This window comes from Miscanthus floridulus, chromosome 10 (genome assembly GCF_019320115.1).
Source record: "Miscanthus floridulus cultivar M001 chromosome 10, ASM1932011v1, whole genome shotgun sequence".
NCBI lineage: Eukaryota > Viridiplantae > Streptophyta > Magnoliopsida > Poales > Poaceae > Miscanthus > Miscanthus floridulus.
In genome coordinates this window covers 61,334,363-61,359,290 of record NC_089589.1, presented here as the reverse complement: position 1 = coordinate 61,359,290, position 24,928 = coordinate 61,334,363, and the positions used below count along the sequence as shown (strand labels likewise).

General features: G+C 47.5%; 1 protein-coding gene across 5 annotated transcripts in view; it reads right to left on the bottom strand.

Moving 5' to 3' along the window:
• The window catches only part of LOC136486651 (receptor like protein kinase S.2-like), a 61,935-nt gene extending 59,814 nt beyond the window's left edge, over positions 1–2,121 (bottom strand). For 2 of the 5 annotated variants that reach the window (XM_066483603.1, XM_066483605.1), the window contains exons 1-2: positions 1,863–2,121; positions 59–257 (exon numbers count right to left, since the gene is read on the bottom strand). In XM_066483603.1, coding sequence (XP_066339700.1) covers positions 59–145 — 87 coding nt within the window. In that variant the 5' untranslated portion in view covers positions 146–257; positions 1,863–2,121. Of the gene's footprint in view, positions 1–58; positions 258–1,563; positions 1,714–1,862 lie in introns of those variants that run through there. The other 3 variants (XM_066483604.1, XM_066483606.1, XM_066483607.1) reach the window with 3 other exon arrangements.
• Between the last annotated feature and the right edge of the window lie 22,807 nt (positions 2,122–24,928).

Sequence of the window (24,928 nt, the reverse complement as noted above, 5' to 3'; positions counted from 1 at the left end):
AGATTTATTGCTGGAGAGTAGTGGGCTACCCGGCATTGTGTCTGCCTCGTAAACGTACCTTGTAAACCACTCCAAATGTGCCACGGCCGATCTCCTCACAGAAACCACTTGTAATTTGATCCAGTAATTTCCATGACATATCCATTATTGGCTCTGATTATCCTTGTTACCTCTTCTTTCAGTACAAGAATCCTCCAGTAATATGATCGTCCTCTAGTGCCTATGCTTTAAACATGCTGGCACGTAAAGTGTAATACCTGAAATTTTTATTAAAAAACTTAATATACTGATGTGTGTAGAAACATAAATGAATTATTTATCTTTTTCAATCACCTTAAGTTTTCGTTAAATAGATTGATGTATTCAACTCTATATAGTATCAGAGTCAGACCTCTAGCTAGTCAAATCCTAACTTTTTTTTAGATAATAGTCAAATCCTAACTGACACAATAAAATAAAATAATTGTTCGCTCATATTTCCACGTTTAAGCTGGACTGAAACTGCCTACACGTAAGGAGAATTGTTAAGATATATTGAATTGCCCACCATTTCTTCATCAACTTAAGTTTCTAGGTTCAATCGGTTAGCACATGTAACTCAACACGGTAGACTAAACAATGTTAGGAATTGACTTCTAAACCAGAACTCATATGAAAGCAAACTTGTTGAAATGAATCTGCTTGACAACTAATATGTAGAAAAGCCCGTGGTAAGCCAAATAAGTTCAGTTTCACATAGGATTTTGTTTTCTTCTATGGGGAGAAAAGGGGGGATTTGCTTGGTTCCTGATCGACTAGGTGACTTCCTGTGCGGCTGCTGTTAGCTGCTCCTAGTGCTGCTGCAGTACCGTTTGACAATTCCAGCCACCATGCTGCGGTGAGTCGCGGCGGCTGCTTTCTATTTTCTCTTCCAGATGCTGCTTTTGTCCTTTTAACTGCCCCATGTGTTGGGCTGGGCTAGCAGTGGATATTTTTGGAGGCATTGATATGTTGATCTATTGCAGCGCAAGCTTGGAAGAGAAACTAGGCTAGGGAGGAAAGGAGGAGGAAGAAAAATTGACATTCTGCTTGCTTGCCATGCCCAACCGGGGGTTAGCGCACTACTAAAGACCCTGTTTTGTTAATTTACCGGATAGGCCTTGATTACTATGGAGTTTCGTTATTTTAGGCAAACATGTAGATTGGAGAGGTGGTGAAACCTGATTAGCACAAATCACGTATCAGGACTTGTTCTACTGGCCGTTGGCACTTCGTTTTGGTTAGTGCTACTGCTACAGATCTGAGACATGGCAGTTTATATTTGGGCCATAAAGATCTATAGAGATAGATCGAAAAGGCTAACTAGATTAAGCCAAAGTACATACATTTTTACTCTTATTAGTAACACTTAGTACCCTTGACACCTTATGAGTGAGATAGGATGAGCTATTGCCTCAGTCGTCGGATCCATTATGTATGTCATACTATATACACCGGCAGATATTTTACAGATTCTAAATGTTACGAACAGTTATCAATCCAACCCTACGAGACTCACAGGATGAATGTGAAGAATATTTTTACCTACTTATGAAGTACTGAAGATATGTTCCTAGTCTATGAAGATGAGAAAGAGCACGATCGAAGTGGTTACACCCATGTAAGCTTCTAAACGGACAAATATGGCAGCAAGTCGTAATTCAATCCTGTGTTCTGCCTCGGAGGAGCAGTAAGCTGAAAGAGTTTCATGGACATTCATAATCATACATTACACAAACAGAACAAAGTCGCCATGTTAGATTTGGAAGTAAACAGATCCAGCTGGCGCAAATAAACTTCCCTAACACCTTTCTGAAATAAATAGCAGAATCAGAGTCACTAACCTGAAGCAATCTTGCAGATGGGCACTCTCGAGTCTCGTTGAAGAGATGGCGAGGAGAGGAAAGAAGAGGGGAGCAACCAGTGAGGTAGGAGTAGATGATGCATTTTATCAAGATTGATGCGAACAGAAGTATTGTATGTAGGACCTCTGCATTGAGCCCAAGGGAGAGGACCTGCTAGTTGACTGGGCAAATACCTACACGCGCATGTGCTGGTTGCAGCAAAAGCTGAGACCGAGCCAAGAAGCGAGTTTGCCTGCACGCGTGAAGTGAAGGCGAGGGACGAGGGGAGAGGGAGAGTCTGAGAGAGAGAGCAAAACGGCGCCACGTGTTCTGCTCGTCGCTACGCGGAGTCCATGAGACCATGACCCAGTTGTGGGGCCGGTGATGAGGTTTGCCGGTTTGCTGGATTCGGAATTCGGGAGAGAGGATGGAACAGACTTAACTAATGTAATTAAATTTATGTAGAAAGAAAAATATCAAAGCGAGTACTTGTGTAATTCTAGTTTCATTTTCATCAAAGCTAGTACTAAGAATAATATCAAAGCGAGTATTAATGTAATTTTTGTTTCATCAAATTATCTAAAGCTTAATTAATTGTTTCAAGAATAATATTAAAATAGATTTAGTGAAGAATTTAATGATATTTATTTGGTATCATAAACATTAATAAGTTTTTATATTAATTTTGATCAGATTCAAGATGTTTTGCTCGTACTGTATTAATTTTTTTCTAGATTAAAAGAATATAAGAATAGAAAGTATAGCTTAAAATTTTGGACCCCTATTTTGGAGAAATATATTTTATATTTTTTTATTTTGGAAGAAAGGAAAAAATATGCAAAATATCCTGCAATACAAATAAATATGAATATGAATGGATCTTGTTGGGGGAGGACCCCCGGCGTACCCTCGGCCTCTAACCCAAACACTTATCTCTGGATTATGCAGCAGCTAGGATGACGAAGGTGTGGGCCACGGCTGGACCCTCGCGGCGAAGGTTCGGGATGCGACCCACTGTCGCAGGACGAGGCGGCCGCGGAGTGAAGCCTCGCCGAACCGACGGTCTCATCGCAAGGCCGACGGCGTGAAGCCAGGTGGAGACGTTCCACGAACGGAGACGGACGGCGTCGTCCGGGAGTGGTTAGAGGAGGTGCTGGAATTTACTGCCCTGCCCCCACCGTTGTGTGTCCTGGCCACGCGTTGTATTAAACCATTATGTAATTTCAATCCACCACCTGATATGCCCTATAAATACTCGATGAGTGGCACTGTTCTGGACAGAGTTTTTATGAATTAATGGACATTTATTCCTAAAATTTATTATCCTACCACCTTTTCGCAAGCTAACTCATTCCTCCGTCGCGCTCCGTCTCCCCTCCTTGTCCTTGTCGAGGGTGGGAGGCCAGGTGTTCACCCCACATATCTATACAAGGTGGACGTGCATAGTTAGGTAACATTTTTATTGGAACCTGATATATGCGGTGGATCCCAATGCGCATAGCTGATCTAAGAGTTTTTTTTTCTTTGAATGTGATATATCACATTTGTTGATGGATCTTAATGTGCACGTTGGATGAAACTTCTTATTTCGTAACGTGGCATATTTTAATGTGAAAAACGTATACTGGATTAAAAAATGATTTTTTAACATAAATATGATTATTAGCTGTAACGTTTATAGATGTGTAATACGAGTACCTAATAGTTACATATGATGCATCATACACATGTAACGTTTTGTTTTTGTTTTTTTTTTAACAAAAACATTTATTGATGACAGGATAAGGAGCGAATCCAAAATTCCTAAATGCTGAAAATTTGTATTGTCAAATCTTTTCATTTAAAAGAAAATCAATGGCTCAGCTTGGTTTGACCTGTTATCTCATTTCCATCTTATAATATGAAATAGGTGACACGATTTTGTTCATTGGATCTAAAGTTTATGCTTCGAAATCACCTTGCAACGGTTGTGATATTGTGATCCCCTAATTACCTTGGGCTTGGCTAGCAGAACAAAACAGGTTAGCGCGGGCCCTCTACCCTGCTTTCCTTCAAACCTTGTGGGGTTAATTTTTTTAAAAGAAAGAAAGAAAAAGACTTGTGGGTTTTTGACAGCCGGAGCAGGAAAGCCTGGAGAAAGCACCGAGATTCTCTGCACCGCACTACTGCAAACTTTAGGTCCGTTTGGTAGAGCTCATACCGGCTCTAGCATATTTGACACATTCACTGTTTATACACTGTTCATATGAGATATTTTTCTCTCTCCTCTCACATCACTGTTTATACACTGTTTATGCACTGCGCTACTGCAAACTTTAGGTCCGTTTGTAGCAATCTTGCAATGGCCACCCTCCTTGAAGCGATGGTGAGCAGAGGAAAGGAAAGGAGAGGGCAGCAACCAGTGAGGTAGGAGTAGATTATGCTTTATCGAGATTCAAGATTAATGCGAACAGAAGTATGTTGGTTGTTGGACCTCTGCATTTGGCCCAAGGGAGGAGACCTGCTAGTTGACTCCAAGTCTCCAAAGCGGTGCATGTGCTGGTTCAGCAAAAGCTGATGCCGACTCAAGAAGCAGGTACAATAATTGCGGTGCATGTGCTGGTTCAACAAAAGCTGATGCCGACCCACGATGTTTTAGTGTGCGTTTAGTTGGGGAGAAAGTTGGAATTTGGCTACTGTAGTACTTTCGTTTTTATTTGGCAATTAGTGTTCAATCATAGACTAATTAGGCTCAAAACGTTCGTCTCGCAATTTCCAACCAAACTGTGTAATTAGTTTTTTTTTATCTACATTTAATGCTTCATGCACGTGCCGAAAGATTCGATGTGATGACTACTGTAGCATTTTTTGGGAAAAATTTTTGGAACTAAACGAGGGCTTAGAGAGAGAGCGCGCGCGCAAATCGGCCTGTCCGGTAATGATGGATTTGCTGGAATGTGAGAGGATGGAAGATACATAATTAAATTTGTAAAGAATAATATCAAAGCGAGTAATGTAATACTACTTTCGTTTTCATCATAGCAAGTGCTAAGAGCAACTCAAAAAGACTCTATATATCCTTCCTAATTTATAGGAAATTTTTTCCTCCAACAGCATCTTCAATTGGATCACCAAATAGAGACATCTTCTATTTCGTATTTCTCGCTAGCCCAAGTGGATAACGAGGATGGCTGCCTAGAGTGCGCACAAGATATATAAAAGATGTTAGAAGATACAAAGATATAGAAAATGATTTTTACTCAAATGACTCTCCATACGATGATTCAGAGAGTAAATTTTTAGAAAGACACTCTTGAAGATGCACTAGTAATAATATCAAAGCGAGTACTAATGTAATTTTAGTTTCATCGAATTACCTAAATCTTAAATATCTTTTAAAGAATAATATATCATTTATGATAGCAAATATATATTACTAGAAATTAAAATAGATTTAATGGATAATCTACTGACATACTTTTTGGTATCATAAACATTAATAACTTTTTTATATAGATTTTGATCAAATTTAAGATGTTTTGTTGGTACTATATAATTTTTTTCTAGATGAAAAGAATATAAATATAGATTGGGTGCATGTCTATAATCATAGCTTAAAATTTTGGGACCCTACTTTAGAGAAATATAGATTGAGTGCATGTCTATAAGATAGGGCAATCAAATCTAACAAAAAAGTATGCATATGAATGTATGTATACATACATGGTGGACGTGCACAGTTGGTGTAATTTTTTATTGGAATGTGATATATGTGGTGGATCCCAATGTGCATAGTTGATGTAAGAGTTTTTTTTTCCTTTGAATGTGACATATCACATATGTGATGATGGATCTGAATGTGCATATTGGATGAAACTTCTTTTTTCTTAGTAATAACGTGGCATATGTAAATTAATGTGAAACCTGTATACTTGATTAATATATTATATTTTAGACCTAAACTTGATTATTTGTTGTAACGTTTATAGATGTGTAACATGAGTACTTAATAGTGACATATGATCATACATAGGTGACACGATTTTGTTAAATAAAGTTTATACCTCGAAAGTCGAAATGTCCGCGCAGCGGATGTGATCCCCTAGTTTAGCTAGCTTGGGCGAGGTTAGCAGAACAAAACAGATTTCTGCCCTAGTTAGCTCTGCCCTGCGTTGCTTCAAACTTTTTGACAGTGGGAGCAGGAAAGTGTAGAGAAACTACCGAGATTCTCTGCAACCACTGCAAATTGGAATTTCTTGCAGCCGCGGGACTTACGAGGGAAGTGGGAGCCACTAGTGCCGTTCACACGGATGTGGCCTACGCATCTTTTTTTTTTTGAAGGGTGTGGCCTACGCATCTTGACTTGGCATGAGCGCGCGAATCAGTGGAATGCTGATGAGGACCTAACCGAATCCACTTTTGACGACCCCTGCCTTTTTTCGAATTTGAAACAAACAATTATGCACGCTTTCCGTGTTCGCCCGGGACAGTTTCAAATCATGACTACATTAGACGGTTTCCAACCATGCATGGCCTTTCATTCGAGAAATCTCTAGTAGGACCCTCAAACAAGACCCTAAACTATCAGGCACATTCTTGGTGAGGAGATCTGTTTCTTCCGAACTTATTGAAAGGAAAAACACAAGCCACAAAAGCATTTAGAATTGCAGGTCTACTGGAAGAATCGAAGACAAAGGACTATATGCATAAATAATCAGAAGTATTGTTGTATGAAGAAGCAGGCGATCACTCGACGCGAACCTCCACCACTTGTGGCATCTTCTGGCGCATTCTACTTAACTCCCACAGGATTTTGAAATCCTTATGCAGAGACAGTAACCACAACTTCCTTAAAGACACAAGGGATTCAAATCCTTCAGGAAACTTATTCAGTTTCGGCAGCGCCACAATATATAAACCTTCAATATTTGGAAGAGCATCCTTCCCAACTGTCAACTGGTTGACATTGAGCATGTTCTTCAGTATTAGTGCCTTTAGTAGTGGAAAAGACCCTTCAGAAATAACCATTGTCTCTGTGCTGCTCACCCTATTAAGGCTCAGATAGCTGAGGTTTGGCACATGTGCAGCAATAAGCAGTAGCGGGTCTTCCTGAAGACCAGACCAGCTTAGAGCTAGATACCTGAGGTTTTTCCCATGGCCTTGAAATATTGGGCACTGCAGTTGCAGTGTTCCGGCAGCCCAGCGGCCCCTAACGATCAATCTGTGGAACTGCTTGGACTGGCCGTCGACGTTTAGGCCGCCGACCGGTCAGCAAGCACGGGCACAGACCCAGACACGCACGAGTGCATGCGACTTCGGCTGCAGCACCGTCCACCCCGCCGCTGCCTGGCCTAGCCGGCCACCGCACGGGGGCACGTGCATGCGCAGGCCTCCGACCGCCTGGCCTAGCCGACGTGCGTGTGCGGGGGCCAGACACTAGGATCTAGGAGAGGTGCATGCGGCTTTGGCCATAGCCCCAGCCACCCAGCCACCGCCTGCCCTAGCTGGCGAGCGCGCAGGGGCACGGGCACGGGCACGTGCAGGCCTCTGGCCGCTACCCCGACCACCCGGTTGCCCCGTGGCCTAGCCGGTGTGCAAGAGCAGGGTCGAGACACTCGGATCTAGATAGCACCGAGCACGTGGAGTTGAGGGAGACGCCCCTGTCGCTAGAAAGCCCGCCGCATACGAGGCCGATGCCGGAGCGGCCACCCCTGCTCCCCCGCCTCTATCCTACGTTGCTCGTGGTCGAACACCACCGCTCGGAGCAGAACCCTAGTGGCCACAGCCAGACCTCCCGGCCGCTACCTGACCTAGCTGACAAGCGTGTGGGGGCACAGGCGCACGCGGGGCCTCCAGCCACCGCCTGGCCTAGCGGGGGTGCGTGCGCAGGGGCTAGCGCTAGCCCTTTGCCACTAGCGAGACGCTCGGGCCTCCGGTGGTTCTTTCCTATTACGGTAATGCTATCTAGCGAGGGTTCGTCTGGCCGGACGCGTGCCTTCGCTGAGCCTAGGGATCAGGTCTGACTGGCCCATCATATATTAAAAAATCTGTACACTTCCACCGGGACGGAACCGCCCGTGCCACGCGCCCCTGCACCTCGCGCCGGACCCGCTTCACGCCATGCGCCCCTACGCCTCACGCCAGACCCGCCTCGTGCCACGCACCCCGCCTATGCCTCGCACCGCGCGCCGTCCACGCCTCGTGTCAACCTTCATTGGGCAATAGCAAGTAGATGAGCACATGTTGCAACTGTATGTTTCATGCGTTTTAGATGTATGTTGCATATGTTTCATCTGGATGTTGCAAAAGTAAATATGGTGTTGCATATGTTGCAATGGCTATACACTTGTGTTACAAGTGTATGTTTCAAATGTTTTAGCTGTTTCAAATGTATGTTTCAAGTGTTTCATCTGGATGTTGCATATGTTACAATGACTATACACGTATATTGCAATTCTATTTTCAAAATGTTTCAGCTGTTTTCATCTGGATGTTGCATATGTTCTAATGGCTATACACGTATGTTGCAAGTGTATGTTCCAAATGTTTCACCTATTTTCATACGTATGTTGCAAGTGTTTTATCTGGATGTTGTTATATGTTGCGGTAGTTATACACATATGTTGCAAACGTATGTTTCAATTGTTTCACCTGGTTTCAATATGTTGCAGCAGGTGCTGTTCCCCACGCGCTCTGACTCGCGGGCACGCACCCATCCAATGCTGCCTATCTCTGTCATGCGGGCCAACGCTACCTATCTCTATCATGCAGGCCAGCTCCAATAGTCGAACGTGCACGCAACGGGTGGTCAGTGCCCAAATGGCTGAGCACTCCCTGGTCAAAGTGCATGCGCACATGTAGAGCGCTAGAGCAAGCCAACGACGTAGAACCGGATGCCCCTACACCACCAGGCTTGGTCCCCTAGGGTGGAGCATGCAGCCGGGGTCAACACGGGTACGCGCACTATGCTCCCACCCTCTCTCTCGCATGTAGCTAGGCAGGCCCCATGCACATGCTCTCCCTATAGGTGCAGCAGCAGCACGCGTGGACCCAGCAGCAGTAGCAGCGCGGGGTGCGAAGCATAGGGCAGGCGCAGTAGCAGCACGCGTAGACACAGCAGCAGCAGCAGTAGCAGGCGCGGTGCGTGAAGCACTGTCGGGGACCAGTACTAGGGTACCCGAAGAGGAGGAGCTGATGACCATCAACATTGATTCATCCGAGCAGTCAAGGGCGTGACTACAGCTCCAACTGACCTCTGGGGGCGGACTCCGCCTCGCCCGACCCCGAGGCCATGGGCTCCGTCTTGCCCGACACCGAGGTCATGGGCTCCGCCTCACCCGACCCTAGGCTGCGGGCTCTGCCTCACCCGACCCCAAGGTCATAGGCTCCGCCTCGCCTGACCTCTAGGGGCGGGCTCCATCTTGCCTGACCCCGAGGCCACAGGCTCCACCTCACCCGACCTCTAGGCCTCGAGCTCCGCCTTGCCCGACCCTAAGGTCGTGGGCTCTGCCTCACCCGACCTCTAGGGGCCTACTCCGACTCTCTCGACACCGAGGCCACGGGCTCCACCTCGCCCAACACCGAGGTCACGTGCTCCGTCTCGCCCAACATCGAGGCAGCGGGCTCTGCCTCGCCTGTCCCTAGGGTCGCAGGCTCCGTCTCGCCCGACCTCTGGGGCGAGCTTTGCATCGCCTGACCCCGAGGCCATGGGCTCCACCTCGCCCGATCCCAAGGCCCCAGGCTCTGCCTCGTCTGACCTCTAGGCCTTGGGCTCCACCTCGCCTGACCCCAAGGTCATAGGCTCTGCCTCGCCCAACCTCTAGAGGTGGGCTTCACCTCGCCCGACACCGAGGCCATGGGCTCTACCTTGCCAGACCTCTAGGGGCAGGCTCCGCCTCGCCCGACACCAATCCTAAGGCCATGGGCTCCGCCTCGCCCGACACCGAGGCCACGGGCTTCGCCTCGCTTGACCCCAAGACCGTAAGCTCCGTCTCGCATAACCCTTGGGTTTGTGCTCCACCTCACTCGACCCCTTAGGTACGGGCTCCGTCTCACCCAACGGAGTCCCATACCACCGCCAACCACTCTAGGTCCAGGCGTATGGGCCTGGGTCAAAACTCTGACACTAGGGAAGAGACTGGCACACCTTGATGTAACTCGCGGCCACGACGGGCCATACCTGAGGATTCACATCAAGAACAGCGTCGGACGTACCGATGCTGTTTTGCCTAACCCTCGTACGAATACTGATAGGTGCATCAGTTCACCACGACATCTGCTAGGACGGAGTGGAGCGCCATGACCGGTAGAAGACGCCTGTGCATGGCGCTAGTGACGGACAAGGCCATAATGTGGTGCCATTCCTACTGATATCTATAGAGTCGGTGGGACTCGCATGAAGGAGAAGAAGGGCCTAGTGATCCTGAAGGCCTTTGTCTCTCTCTGGTTCTTCTCTTTCCCTCTGCTGTAACCCATGCTTTCCCTTGGACTATAAAAGGGAAAGCAGGGCATCCCATGAGGGGCATCGGACGAACTCACCGAGATCCGACTCAAGCTAGATCAACACAAAAGCACGACTTTAGTATATGGCCGAACAGCGACCAAGATCTCGGCACCTGCTCACTCTTTCCACCAGAGACTTGGGATGCTTTCCCTCTCTTGCCCGTTTGTAACCCCTACTACAAACTTTTAGTGCTAGTAACACGAGCAATAACAATGAACTGGACGTAGGGACATTCTGCCCGAACCAGTATAAACCTCATGTCCTCTAACCACACCATCCTAGCCAGACACGCAATATTAGAAATTTACTCCTCTGTGGTAACTCGAAACACCGACAGTTGGCGCACCAAGTAGGGGCCTTTTGCGCATCTTGACATCCACACCAGGCCTTGGATGGCTAGTCACAACGTCAGCTGGGTCTCGGGCGCGCACGTGCGCTTCAGGAACCTAGACTCTATCATCACGACGGAGGGAGAGTTGGTCCGGGCTCCCATCGCCGTCTGACATCTCCACTCCACCAGCCTCGATGCGATCGACGTGGTGCTTGAGGAGCTACAGCTGCATGCACTAGAGGCCCATGCCCCCTGGGGCGACCAACTCCTTGGCTTCGATGAGGGAAAATGTAGGGTGATCGGCGAGGAGATTGTGAAGCTTTTGGCAGCCGGGTTCATCAAGGAAGTATACCACCCTAAGTGGTTAGCCAATCCCGTTCTTGTACGACAAAAGAGTGTTAAATGGAGAATGTGTGTTGACTACACGGGTCTCAACAAAATGTGTCCAAAGGATCCATTTCCTTTGCCACACATAGACCAAGTAGTCGACACAACCTCAGGGTGCGAAACCCTTTGCTTCCTTGATGTGTACTCTGGGTACCATCAAATCGCAATGAAAGAGTCCGACTAGCTCGCGACATCTTTCATCACCCCATTCGGATCGTTCTGCTACATCACAATGCCGTTCGGTCTAAAAAACATGGGGGTAATGTACCAGTGTTGTATACTCAAAAGTTTCAGAGACCTCATTGGGTGAACCGTTGAGGCCTATATGGATGACATCGTGGTTGAATCCAAATGGGCTGACTAGGTCATAGCCAACCTAGAGCAGACCTTCGTGAAACTCTGAGCAAACGGCATTAAGCTCAACCCTGAGAAGTGCATTTTCGGGTCCCAAGGGGTATGCTGTTGGGTTTTATCGTCTCTGAGCGTGGCATCGAAGCCAACCCAAAGAAGATCTCGGGCATCACAAGGATGGGCCCGATTCAGAACATAAAGGGAGTACAACGAGTTACAGGGTGCCTCGCCGTGCTCCGCCGCTTTATCTCGTGCCTCGGTGAACGAGGTCTCACCCTCTATCGTCTCCTGAAGAAGGCCGACCATTTCGAATGGACGCCAGAGGCCTAGGAGGCACTTGACACTATCAAGTAGCTTCTGACAAAGGCCCCAATCCTGGTCCCTCCGACCGATGGGGAACAACTTCTGATCTACATCGTGGTCACCACACAAGTGGTCAGCGCCGCCCTGGTGGTAGAGCGAGAAGAAGAGGGACACACCCTCAAAGTGCAGCGTCCTATGTTCTTCATTACCAAGGTCTTGTCCGATTCCAAGACCCGCTACCCCCAAATCTAGAAGCACCTGTACACTGTCCTTATCGCCAAGAAGAAGCTGCGTCACTACTTTGAGTCACATTTTGTGACGGTCATGATGTCCTTCCCCCTCGACGAGGTTGTTCAAAACAAGGATGCCACGGGAAGAATCATGAAGTGGGCACTCGAACTGATGGGTCAAGGCATTTCGTATGCCTCCCAGACGGCCATCAAGTCCTAAGTGCTGGCTAATTTTGCTGCAGAGTAGATCGAGGAGTACTAGACGTTGTACTTCGATGGATCGCTGATGAGGAAAGGCGCCGGCACAGGGTAGTCTTCATTTCGCCCCTCGAGGTACGCATGAGGTACATGGTTCACATCCATTTCCCCTCCTCCAACAATGTGGCCCAATATGAGGTGCTCATCAATGGCCTGCGCATCACCATTGATTGGGTATCCGACGCCTCGACGTCTAGGGTGACTCCCAGCTGGTCATCGACCAAGTCATGAAGGAGTCAAGCTGCCACAATGCCAAGATGGCTGCGTATTGCCGAGAAGCCTGCTAGCTGGACCATAAGTTCAACGGTCTTGAGCTCAATCACATCCCAAGGCGTCTCAACATGGCGGCCGATGCACTGGCGAAAACAGCGTCCGGCCAAGAGCCGGTGCCAACGGGCGTCTTCACCAATGATCAACATAGGCCTTTGGTCCTCTACGTAGAGCCAGAATAAGCCAGTGATGGGTCACCTGCCCTAGGCTCAGGGGCTGACCAACCGTTGACTCCATCCAACCCTGAGGTCATGGAGCTTGACGATGATCTAGGGATAGAGCCTGACCCTCTAGATGACTGGAGGATGCCTTACCTCAACTACCTCCTCCATGAGGTGCTACCGATGGACAAGACAGAGGCTCAGCGGCTCACGCATCACGCCAAGTCCTTTGTCCTTATTGAGGGCATGCTCTACAAGCGAAGCCACACCGGGATCCTACAACGCTACATCCCCATCGAACAAGGGAAGCGGTTGCTGAATGACATCCACGATGGGGTCTGCGGTCACCATGCCGTGCTCAGAACCCTGGTGGAAATGCATTTCGACAAGGCTTCTATTGGCCGACCGCAGTAGCCGATGCCGAACAGACTATACGCACCTATGAAGGATGTCAGTACTATGCCTGACAGACCCACCAGTTGGCCTAAGCACTCCAAACGATCCCCATCACATGGCCATTCGCGGTCTATGTGGCAGAACCTCCTAAATTATAGGACCCACATGCACCTGTCACTATCTAATGACCTCTGATGACTATGCATATGTTCCCAGTAACTTAAGAAGACTATCGGGTGTCCCCATGGAACCCCGAATCATCCATGATTTTTCGAGCAAGATCCCGTTACAGAGTCATTGCAGTATTACAACATTTATTCAAATATCTACATCAGAGTAAATTAGCGGAAGTCTTACAATAACTTAGTTTACAAACCAGTTGTTTCAAACTTTACAAACTAAGTTCGATAAATATTACAAAACGTAGTAGTGGAGTGGTATTATAACATAATACAAACACACAAATAGATTGCTCTGCCCAAGGGCCACGCATTTACTTATCGTCATCGCATTGAACAACAGTCATGCAGCACGGCCCAAAACAGACCTGCTCATGAGGCTCACCTGCAACAAGGGTCAACGAACCCTGAGTACAAAAGTACTCAACAAGACTTAACCGAAATAGAAACTGATAGACTCAGGAATGCAGGCTCAGGGATTCAAGGTATGGCTTTAGCAATAATCAAAGTTCTTTTGCGTAAAAGCTCTTTAACAAAATTCTTTACTTCAACATATAAAACTTTATAAGAACCACATATGAATCTGCCATGATCCGTAATGAGATCATGAACTTCATATCAAACTCTTTCTCAAATCTAGCTCAAGTTTCATTTATTAAACTACGATGATGAACAGTGAGTTGAGTCTCCATAACCGAGGAGCAACGACGATTCGAACCGATCATAACCCAGCTGGGAATTCTAGACCACACGACATATGCAGGTCCCCGACCTACATATACCAACCTACTCTCAGATACTCTAAACAAGAATGGGTCCGCGCCACCCAAGAATACAATACTCCACCAATCCAGCCCATTACCGCGTGGGTACACGCTATTCCCGCCATCTCTCCACTCCCAGTGCGCAAGTAGCCATTCTCGTAATAGAATAGCCAAGTTAAGGCTTATCAGAGTATGCGGTTAGTACTACAAAGTCTCACCTCATGCAATTCAACAACGAACGTGTCTTAATCGACACAGGCGGAAAGAACCCGCTCACAAAACCTCCATGTCTTGTGGCTCACACACACCGAGTCCGCCCGGTCTAGATTTATTACTCCACATGCTCATATTTCATGATCACATAAGTAACCAAGCGTAACCAAAGATCCATTTAAATCTCGCAGGTGACCGGTAATCACCTGACTTTTATCGGTCTAAGCATGGATAAGCATAACTAGGCATTTACGAAGTAAAACTGGTAACAAGGTAGATATGGAAAAACAAGGTTGGTAATGCACCAATTAGGTTTTCACTTAACTCCTACTCACTTAATGCAGTAAAGAAAAGCAAGAAGCGAAATCAATTTGTAAAACACAAGGTAGGTTTAAATGCATCCGGGGCTTGCCTTGGTTGACGGAAAAGTCTGGTTCTGGAGTCGTTCCACAAATATCAAATCCGACCTCAACAGGAGGATTAACCTCCTCCACAACTTGATTAACTACCATGTGCTCACCTTCGTTCACTACACATAGTAACAATGCCATGTTTAACATGATGCGAAATACAAAATATGATGCTTGATGATGGATGCAAAAATAACAACTGGAATACAACTTTCCTTCGCGGTACAGTTGCAAGCCAACAACTAATTAAACATTTTCATAAAACTTATTTCAATTGCCAAGGATCATTACCAACTAATGACCCAAGGTCATCACCCAATCCAAAATTCAATCAAAACCTAAATCATTAAAGGTTACTATTTGCTTTTATGACTTACTTATTTAATTCAAATTTATGAAATAAATCAACTTGTTCCAATTGAGCTCAAAATTTTTGTAAAGGTTCATCACATGATAACTAAGTGTAAAAACAATTTTCATAATTTTTGGATAATTAATTAAACCTAGAAAAATCATGAAAACTCATTTATTAATTAATTGAGCAATTTTTATCACATTCAAACATTACTGAAAAGTAACATTTCATATTTTTCCTAAATAATATACATCACAGAGAGGTCACACAAAAATTTTCATAATTTTTGGAGCTCTAAATAAATCTACACAAAAATAACAAATTACAACACTATTCAATCATTTCTGAAAAAAGGAAAAATTCATTTTCGAGAAGAACCAGGAGCTCACACAAACAACTCGGAAAGAACCAGCTAGGAGCTCACACAAACAACTCGGAAAGAACCAGGAGCTCACACAAACAACTCGGAAAGAACCAGGAGCTTACACAAATAACTCGGAAAGAACCAGGAGCTCACACAAACAACTCGGAAAGAACCAGGAGCTCATACAAACAACTCGGAAAGAACCAGGAGCTCACACAAACAACTCGGAAAGAACCAGGAGCTCACCCCGAATGCACTGGAGCATAAAGCTAGATCGGAAGAGCAACGGATGAGTGGTTCGACGTGCACAGGAAGCACCAGTAGCTCACCCCGAGCTTGATGGAGCAAAGAACAGGGCCGGAGAAGCAACGGTGAAGCAGGTCAACGATCCGAGCAACCACGACGGAGCAAACACATCGACGGTGGCGGTGCTCCGGTGACTGCGGTGGACAAAACGATCAAACAACCGGTCATAGAGCATCACGAGATCAAGGTGAAGCTGGAGCTACGCTGAGCAGGGACAAATACGCACCGGAGAGCTCTGGCCACGGCGACGCGCTCGCGACGGCAGTGCTGTTGGCCGCGAGGAAGAAGAGCAACGAACGGGGGTTCCCGGCGAAATCAAGTGACCAGAACTGGCTGGCTGGGTGCGCAAGGAGCAGGCTAAGCTAGGACAGGCTTTGCCGAGACGGCAACGGCGCTGAATCGACGGCGAAAGCCCGACGGAGCAGCGGCGGTGGCGTCGGGAAAACAGAGGAGAAGGGAAAACGAAGAACGACGACTGCACAAGCTTTAAAGGGCGGCCAGGAAGCAAAGAGAAGCCACACAGGAGCCTTTCCCGTGCCAGCGCGAAGCCAAGGGTGGCCACAGTCGCGCCTGGAAGCAGAAGGAAGATCGCAGATGGCAAATTGGCTTCCGCGGTTACTATTCACCAAAATTACCAAACTGCCATTCGATTTAAAAATCCAAATTACTCCCAAATTTATGTAAGAACTCAAAAATATCCAAAAATAAAAGTTGTTCAAAATTTAAAGTTCTACAACTTTGCTTTTATAACCACCCCTAATTCGGTCTACATTTTGAAATGCAAATTTGAATTAAAAAATGGGACATTTAAAGAATTACGCCTTTTCAAATTACTTCAATTTTTTCTAAACAACTTTGAAAACTCCAAAAACCAACTTTGTACAACTCGATAAGCTCTACACTTTTGCTTTAAGGCTCAACCCCAAAATGTGCTTAGATTTTGAATTTGGTTTTCAGGGTAGAATTTAATTACTAAAAATCAGGGTTTTAGGAAATTCAATTCAATACAAAGAATTTTAACTCAATTCAAGCCATACAAGTCAACACATATAACCTAAAGGTAAACTTGTTTTAGTATATGCATATCAAAATTTTCACTAACCCATGAATGATGTACAATGCATATGATGACACGGTAGGTTTTAGTATTTAAACACCCAAGGTGTTACAGTCTAGGGGCTCGATCTAGTCAGATCTCTCGAGAGGGTGCTCGGGAGCTATACGCACTTGCTTGTCACCAAAGACAAGTTTACAAAGTGGATAGAGGCTCAACCGATCTCCACGATCAAGTCCGATCAAGCCGTGCTGTTCTTCCTTGACATCATCCATCGCTTTGGGGGTCCTAAACTCCATCATCACGGATAATGTCATGCAGTTCATCGGAAAGAAGTTCCTCCAATTCTGCGATGAATACCACATCCATATCGATTGGGCTGCCGTGGTGCACCCCCCATGCTGAGGACATGACACCCATGCATATGACCAGGTTTGGCACATGTGTCGACGAAATATGGTCGGCAGTCTACCTAGGGGTATGCCCAAGGTAGTAGATTGTTGGCAGACAGATGCGCAAACCACAAACAAGACGGTGACGCAAGACAGACATGAGGTTTTATCCAGGTTCGGTCGCCAAGAAGGCGTAATACCTACGTCCCGCGTCTAATTTGTACTGTTGTATGCCAATGAGAGATGTTTTTAGAGGGGTCCCCTGCCCGCCTTATATAGTCCAGGGGGCAGGGTTATAGATCTGGAAACTAATCCTAGCCAGTTATAATTGCCATATATGGCCAGATAAGGATTCCTATTCTAACCGACCAGGATCTTGCTTGATCGCCAAATCTACCTTGACTCCTTGCACGGGACTCCGATCAGGTTGGCCGGGCCACACATCGTCTTTTGGTGGACCGGACCCACTGATCCGGGCTGGCCCAAGCCTAGCCCTAAGGGTATAGGGGTTAATACCCCCACAGCTAGTCCCTGAGCACTATGTATTATGCTGTAACACGCCACTTTAACCTTCTCCAAATAGTGAGGCTTGAGTCTTGACATCCCTGACCACTGTTGTCGCCGGAGAAGTAGGTTGTTCGAATAATGTATGGTGCTCTTGAGAAAAAAGAAAAAGATTTCCGTCCTGTGAAGTGTGCCCACTTGTATTTCTAAAAAGAAATGTAAGGGAATCATGAAATGTAGCATCCTTGATCAGCAGAGGCGTAGGGGTCGAAAAACAAACACATTCACCGCAAGGTGAAGTGTGCCCACTTAGTCCCCGAGCCTGGTAGTAGGTGACATAGGCACGTGGTGCCAGGGTCTAAAAAGAATTCCCAGTTAAGTTGAGAACCCGATTGTCGTACAGGCAATACGAGATGCACCGGCAGGTGCATCGTACCGATGTAGTCCCCGAGCTTGCTAGAAGGTGAAGTATGAGCCTTGTAGCAAGGTCTAAATAAAAGTCTCTCAACAGTATGTGAGTACAAATCACATGTAGCCGAGGAGAATGATCTCTGAGCAGTGGCCGGGATAGTCCCCGAGCACGATAGTAATCCTTACATTCAGTCAAAGCATAGGGGTCGATTAAATAAACACATTCACCACACGGTGAAGTGTGCCCACTTAGTCCCCAAGCCTGGTAGTAGGTGACATAGGCACATGGTGCCAGGGTCTAAATAAAAGTCTCTCAACTGTATGTGAGTACAAATCACATGTAGCCGAGGAGAACGATCTCCGAGCAGTGGTTGGGACAGTCCCCGAGCACGATAGTAATCCTTACATTCAGTCAAAGCATAGGGGTCAATTAAATAAACACATTCACCACACGGTGAAGTGTGCCCACTTAGTCCCCGAGCCTGGTAGTAGGTGACGCAGGCACGTGGTGCCAGGGTCTAAAAAAGAATTTCTACTGAAGTTAAGAATCCAATCGTCATGCAGGCGATACGAGATGCACCGGCAGGTGCATCGTACCGATGTAGTCCCCGAGCTTGCTGGAAGGCGAAGTATGAGCCTTGTAGCAAGGTCTAAATAAAAGTCTCTCAACTGTATGTGAGTACAAATCACATGTAGCTGAGGAGAACAATCTCTGAGCAGTGGTCGGGACAGTCACCGAGCACGATAGTAGTCGGAGTAGTTCTTGAACACGACAGTGGTCGGAGCAGTCCCCAAGCACGATAGTGGTCTGGGCAGTCCCCGAGCATGGTAGTGGTCTGGGCAGTCCCCGAGCATGGCAGTGGTCTGGTCCATCCTTGAGCACAAGACATGCAGCAAAAAAATGAACGCCGCTTGTATTATTATTTGGTGTATTTATTTTATCTCCTTACTCTGTCAAGTCCAATCTGACACGTCTGGTCAAAAAAGTAGATGGGTATAGCGCATCACTCTGTCTTCTTACTCCTTCTGGCAAACAGTTGCTTGGCACCTGTATGGAGGTGCATCAGTGTGGGCCCTCTCACACTATCAACGAAGAGGCGCATACACTGGTAACGAAGGGGCGCGTTTATTGGCGTAGATCTCGAGGTTGTGAAAACAACCATCTGCGGCGCGTGCGCATGTCTCCCAAGAATCTTGGGCGGACAAAACGACGGAGCTCTTGGTTATTTATAATATAGAACTGGTAAGTTACTTTTTACCGATCCCCATTGTCATTCACCGCCGCAACCTTCTTCTTCCTCTTGCCAAACCCTATTCCTCCAAAAATCATCACCAGTCCCCCCTCCACCGCATCCACCCCTTTAGCAAGGGCAGATTAATGGCGAAGAGAGACGCCCAAAAGAAAGGGGGAGTCATGGCGAAGGAGTGGTGGAAGTCAAGGAGCAATGAGCAGACCATCGAAGACCTTGTCGCCATGGGAGTGCTGCACAACAAGGCACTCGTAGGATGGCGTGCGCCAGAAGGAGAAAGCTTCCTCGATCCACAACCAGGTGAAATTGTGGTTTTCGAGGATTTCTTCAAGCGGGGTTTTGGGGTTCTAGTGCACCCTTTCCTTCAGGGGCTCTGCTTGTGTTACGAGATTGGGATTTGCAATCTGCATCCCAACTCGATTCTTCTTGTCTCCACGTTCATCCATCTTTGTGAAGCCTATGGTGGCTTCTAGCCCCATTTCAACCTCTTTTGCCACCTGTTCTGTCTGCGGAAGAAAGGGAGCGGCGGCTCGAAGATAGCCGGAGGCGTATACCTCAATCTACGTGACGGTATGAAGGCCTAGTACTTGCACTGCCCCTAGAACACCTCACTAGACGAATGGTACAAGAAGTGGTTCTACATCCGTGAAGAGCCGAACACGATCACCCTATGCGACGTGGGGTTGATTCCGGAGAAGAAGAACAGCTGGTCGGAGAAGCCCGAGAACTTGGAGCAGATCGCAGAACTGCTTGGGATGATCCCATGGGGAAAATTGGACGGTCCAAGTGTGGTCGGTAACTTCATCAGCCGAAGAATCTAGCCCTACTAGAAGAGGGTGCATCCTGGATACAAATACCAGGGGAGCACAGATCCAACGAGGACCAGGAAAGAGGCGCTTGACAAGATCGAAGTCAAGGCCAGGATTGGCGAGCTATTTAACGTAGCTGATCCCAATTATGTCAGGTTAAGCGACATCGAGCACGCCTTCAAGCTAGCCCGACCTCCCCCAAAGGTAAATGATACTTCCTTGTACCTGCAGAGTTATGTTGTAACAAAATTTGACTGTGTTGTCGCCTTTATGTTTCCCAGAGCAATGGTCATGACCGGGCAGCAGTGTACGTGTCTCCACCCCCTAGTGTGGATTGGCCGCAAGTTGCCAGCCCAACCGCCTAGACCAGTGCTAGGACTGAAGGCGTCGACTGGGCGGTACTCGGGGTTGGGGAGGAGGCAGCGGCTAGGGCTACTGGCAAGCGGCCGGTGGCCAACAAATGCCGTCAGGCCATCTTCCCCCTTTCAGACAATGAAACAGAGGATGTGGACATCTTCCGACTCGTCCCTCGAAAGAGGGGGAGACAAATGGAGGCGACAGAGCAGGGTGGCTCCTCTGTGCCAGCAGTGATCGCATCACCGACCACTACAACACAGAGGACAAGTGGAGGAAGTATCGAGGAGCAAACCCCGGCGCCAGTACCGGTCGTGGAAAAAGACCCGGTGGAACCCACCGAGCATGTGGAGCAGGCGCGGTCGAAGAGACGCTCCTTTGCCATGTCATTCCATGCTTCCAAGCTGTAAGTATCTGTAACCTTGATGTAAGCTTATAATTTGTATTGAATAATACTGTCTTCTGAACTTTTCTCTGATATATTAGGTTGGCGTCCACCGAAAATCCCGACCAGCTAGCCGAGTGCGGCACGACTTCGCCATCAATGGCGGAAAAAACTGCCCAGCAGCCAGCTGTGGAGGAACCTATGGAAGAAAATCCACCGGCACCTCAGTAGACGAGCGGCCAGACGGTAGTCCCCGAGCAGCTGGTCGAGAAGGGAGCCGAGCCAAGTACAAGTGCTCCGAGCACTAACCCTGCTGAGGGGGACACTTCGGCGCCAAGGGGACCAGACCAAGCTGAAGAGCAGTAGGTGGAGGTGGCACAGAGCACGCTTGCCGATGCTACAGCTCGTGGGAAGGCCATAGTGGTCACAGAGACTACAGACTCCAGACCAGCGCCACCTCCAGGACAAGAGGACGAAGTAGAAGAGGTCCTGGGCCGTCCCCAAGACAGGCGACAACATGTATATGTGTCGCGCTGGCGGAACGACGAGTGGGTCATGCATGAGGAAATCCCGGAGGTCGAAGAGACCCTAAAAGTTGAACGAGCGGCAAAACATCTGGTGACAGAAGTCCGGGTATGTTTGGCTTGACCACTTGACTCTACTATGTATTCGAACTGTCTGACTTAGCTTGTTTATATGTAGGACTTGATGAAGACCGCAAAGTACCGAAAGAGGTGCTTCGACTAGATTGAGGGAATTACGGCCAACAATAGAGAACTGGCGGCCGAGGTGGAATGCTTGTGCCGCCAACTTGAAGCCGCCGACCAGGAGAGGACGGAGTAAGAGGCATAGAACCAGAACCTGGTCGGCTAGCTCAGTAACAAAGAGCAGGAAAAAACAAGTAAGTTTTCATTTTATCATAGCAATTGCATGACACGTGTTGTTGCATTGTTGGTAGTGACAGCTATAGTGTAGGTTTAGAAGCCGAAGTAACCCACCTCCAAGAGGAGAATAGCCGTGTGACCGCCGAGTGTGGTCGGCTGAAGGAGGACAATGAAAAACTATCGCGCAACCAGTCTCAACTTTAGGACCGCACAACCAAGATGAAGGAGGAACTGAAAAGTGAGTATTCCAGACCACCTTTCTCATTCTATTGCCCACCTTACCTTGTCGTGCCGTTACATTTTGATGTCTTGTACAGTTTGCAGTTTTAAAAGTCAATGCCAAGAAACATCTAGAAGCCGTGATGAAAGAGCGTGATGGTTGGAAGGCACGATGCTAGGAGACCACCGAGGATCGGGACACATGGAAGAACCGGTGCCAGGAAGTGGCAACTGGCATTTTGCCCATCCTCGACCTTATCGACCTGGTGCTCACAGAGGAAGAGCCAAGGATGCCCTAGCTCGGGCTGGTCGAGAGATGCAGAAAAGCATGGGGATGGTTCCAAGAGTTCGTGAAGGAGGCGGGTGAGTACACGGGTGCACATGTGCTAAGCATGGTGCGTGCCCACTACCCCCTGATCGATCTCAAGCGCCTGGAGGGTGGATACCCAAAGGAGGTAGACCCAGACAAGGCTGAGGAACTTCGAATGGCCCAGCTGGACCTATCGTCAAAGATAATTGGCGACATTAACCTATGCGGAGGCGGGACAACACCTGTACAGGGTACGCCATCGACAAATCAGCTGGGAACGCCATCAATTGCAAGCCAACCAACGAAGCCTGTGGTCTCGACCAGCCAGGCATCGGCGGGGCCATCCCCTTCAGCTCGACCAGCACAAGTGTCCGCGAGACTCGAGTAGGATATCGGAAGCAGCGAGCAGTAGGTGCCACGCGCCCTGACCAGCCAATGTAATAGGCTTAGAGCTGTAGAAGGAGGACATAGTTGTGTTATTGTAAACTTGGACCTCTTCAGGCAAGCTTCTAATAACGTAACTGTATATCATCATAAGCTTTTTTGCTTTGTATAAAACATATTTAAGCTTGAAACTCATGTTGGTGTAACTAAGTGAGAACATGTTAACGTTCTATTTAGTTGTACCATTTTGCTCGACACATCATCCCAAAAAGTTTGTGCGGCCCTAGTTTGCCATGTGGCCAGAGTGTGAGGTGCGTGACCTGTGCACACGTAGACGTGGACAAGTCAAACCAAGGGAGACCTGCCGATCACCCGTAACATAGAGAGCGGATCCCATGCACGTGTTGGGAGGAACCGGAGACAGGGCCTACTCCGAAAACCGTAGGAGTGGTGGTCGGCTTTTACTGGCTAAGTTAGAATAACCATAAAATTCGAAGTGACACATTAGAGTTGTCGGAGGAATCATAATAGCTTTATTGAAGTAAATCGAAAGTACAAGAGGAGTACATATCTCAGTAGTTAAGCATAGAAACGACTAAGCTTGTCGATGTGCCATGAGTTTGGTACGTCCGTACCGTCCAGGTGAGCTAACCTGTAAGACGTTGGTCGTGTGACTTCCTTGATCATGAAGGGCCCCTCCCATGGGGCTGCAAGTTTATGGACGCCAGCCTAGTTCGTCTTCCACTTCAGGACCAGGTCCCTAACCACAAAGAATCGCTCTTTAACGTTCTTGTTGTAGTACCTGCACAAAACAGCAAGGTATTTGGCCGTACATACACAAGAATCGAGCCGCTTCTCTTCTGCACTATTCACTTCTAGCTCCCGCACTTCATTGACCTTGCCTTCGTCAAAATTCTCTACCCGTGCTGATCTAAAAGCTATATCTGCTGGGAGGACTGCCTCAGTGCCGTAAACCATAAAGTATGGTGAGACGCCGGTGTTACGACTGGGCTGAGTTCTGAGGCCCCAGACCACGGCTGGTAACTCTTTGAGCCATCTTTCGGGAGCTTTGTCATTTTCTCGATACATCCTCTTCTTCAATGTGTCCAAGATCATGCCATTTGCCTGCTCGACTTGTCCATTAGCTCTAGGGTGCGCCACCGAGACGTATTTTACTACTATGCTCATTTCATCGTAGAAGTCCCAAAAAGCATTCTCGGTGAACTGAGTACCCAGATCAGTGATGATGCTGTTGGGTATGCCGAAACGGTGGATGACCTAGTCGAGGAACATGATAGCCTTTTCTGAGGATGCCTATACCAAAGGCATGTATTCTATCCACTTAGAAAATTTGTCGATCAGCACAAAGACGCATGTAAATTTCCCTAGAGCCAGTTTGAAGGGCCCGATCATATCCAGTCCCTAGCATGCGAAGGGCCAAGAGGCTGGTATTGTCTGGATCTCATGTGCTGGTATGTGGATTCTCTTGGCGAAGAACTGACAACCCTCACAGTGGCGGACTAGCTTCTCTGCGTCGGCTACTGCTGACGGCCAATAGAACCCTGCTCGGAAAGCCTTACCGACCAGCGTTCTTGAGGCCGTGTGGTTGCCATAGGAGCCAGAGTGGATTTGGTCTAGGAGATGTTCGCCATCCTTCTGGGTTATGCATTTCATCAAGATTTCCTCCTTTGCGTTCTTGCGCCATAGCTTGCCATCGACGAGCAGGTATTGCTTACAGCGACGCATTAGGCGCTCGTTTTCTGTCCGTTCAGTGTAACCGCTGCCATCTGTTAGGTATTTGATGAAAGGTATTCTCCAGTCGGGCTCATGAGTGGTCGGAGGCGGCTCAGTGGTGCTCGACGCCGGAACCATAGCCACCAATTGCTGTTCTGGAGGCTTGTCTGCCATGGAATCTGAAAGGATCAAGATGCCCAAGAGGGGGGGTGAATTGGGCTAATTCTAAATTTTCTTGCAATAATCAAATCATACGGATAGCCCAATTAACCCCTTGTGCCTAGAAAAGTGTTTATATCAAACTAATGCACAACAACCTCGCAACCAATGTTCCAAACTTACTCTAGCAAGCAATTCTATGGATGTAAAACAAGTATTGAATTGCTCAAGGTAAATACTCAAAGTAAGTGCTCAAAGTAAATAGAGAGAGAAAGGAACGCGACGATGTTTTGCCGAGGTATCGGAGAGTCGCCACTCCCCACTAGTCCTCGTTGGAGCACCCGCGCAAGGGTGTAGCTCCCCCTTCATCCGCGCAAAGATCAAGTGCTCTCTACGGGTTGATTCTTCGACACTCCGTCGCGGCGAATCACCCAAAGCCGCTCACAACTTGAGTTGG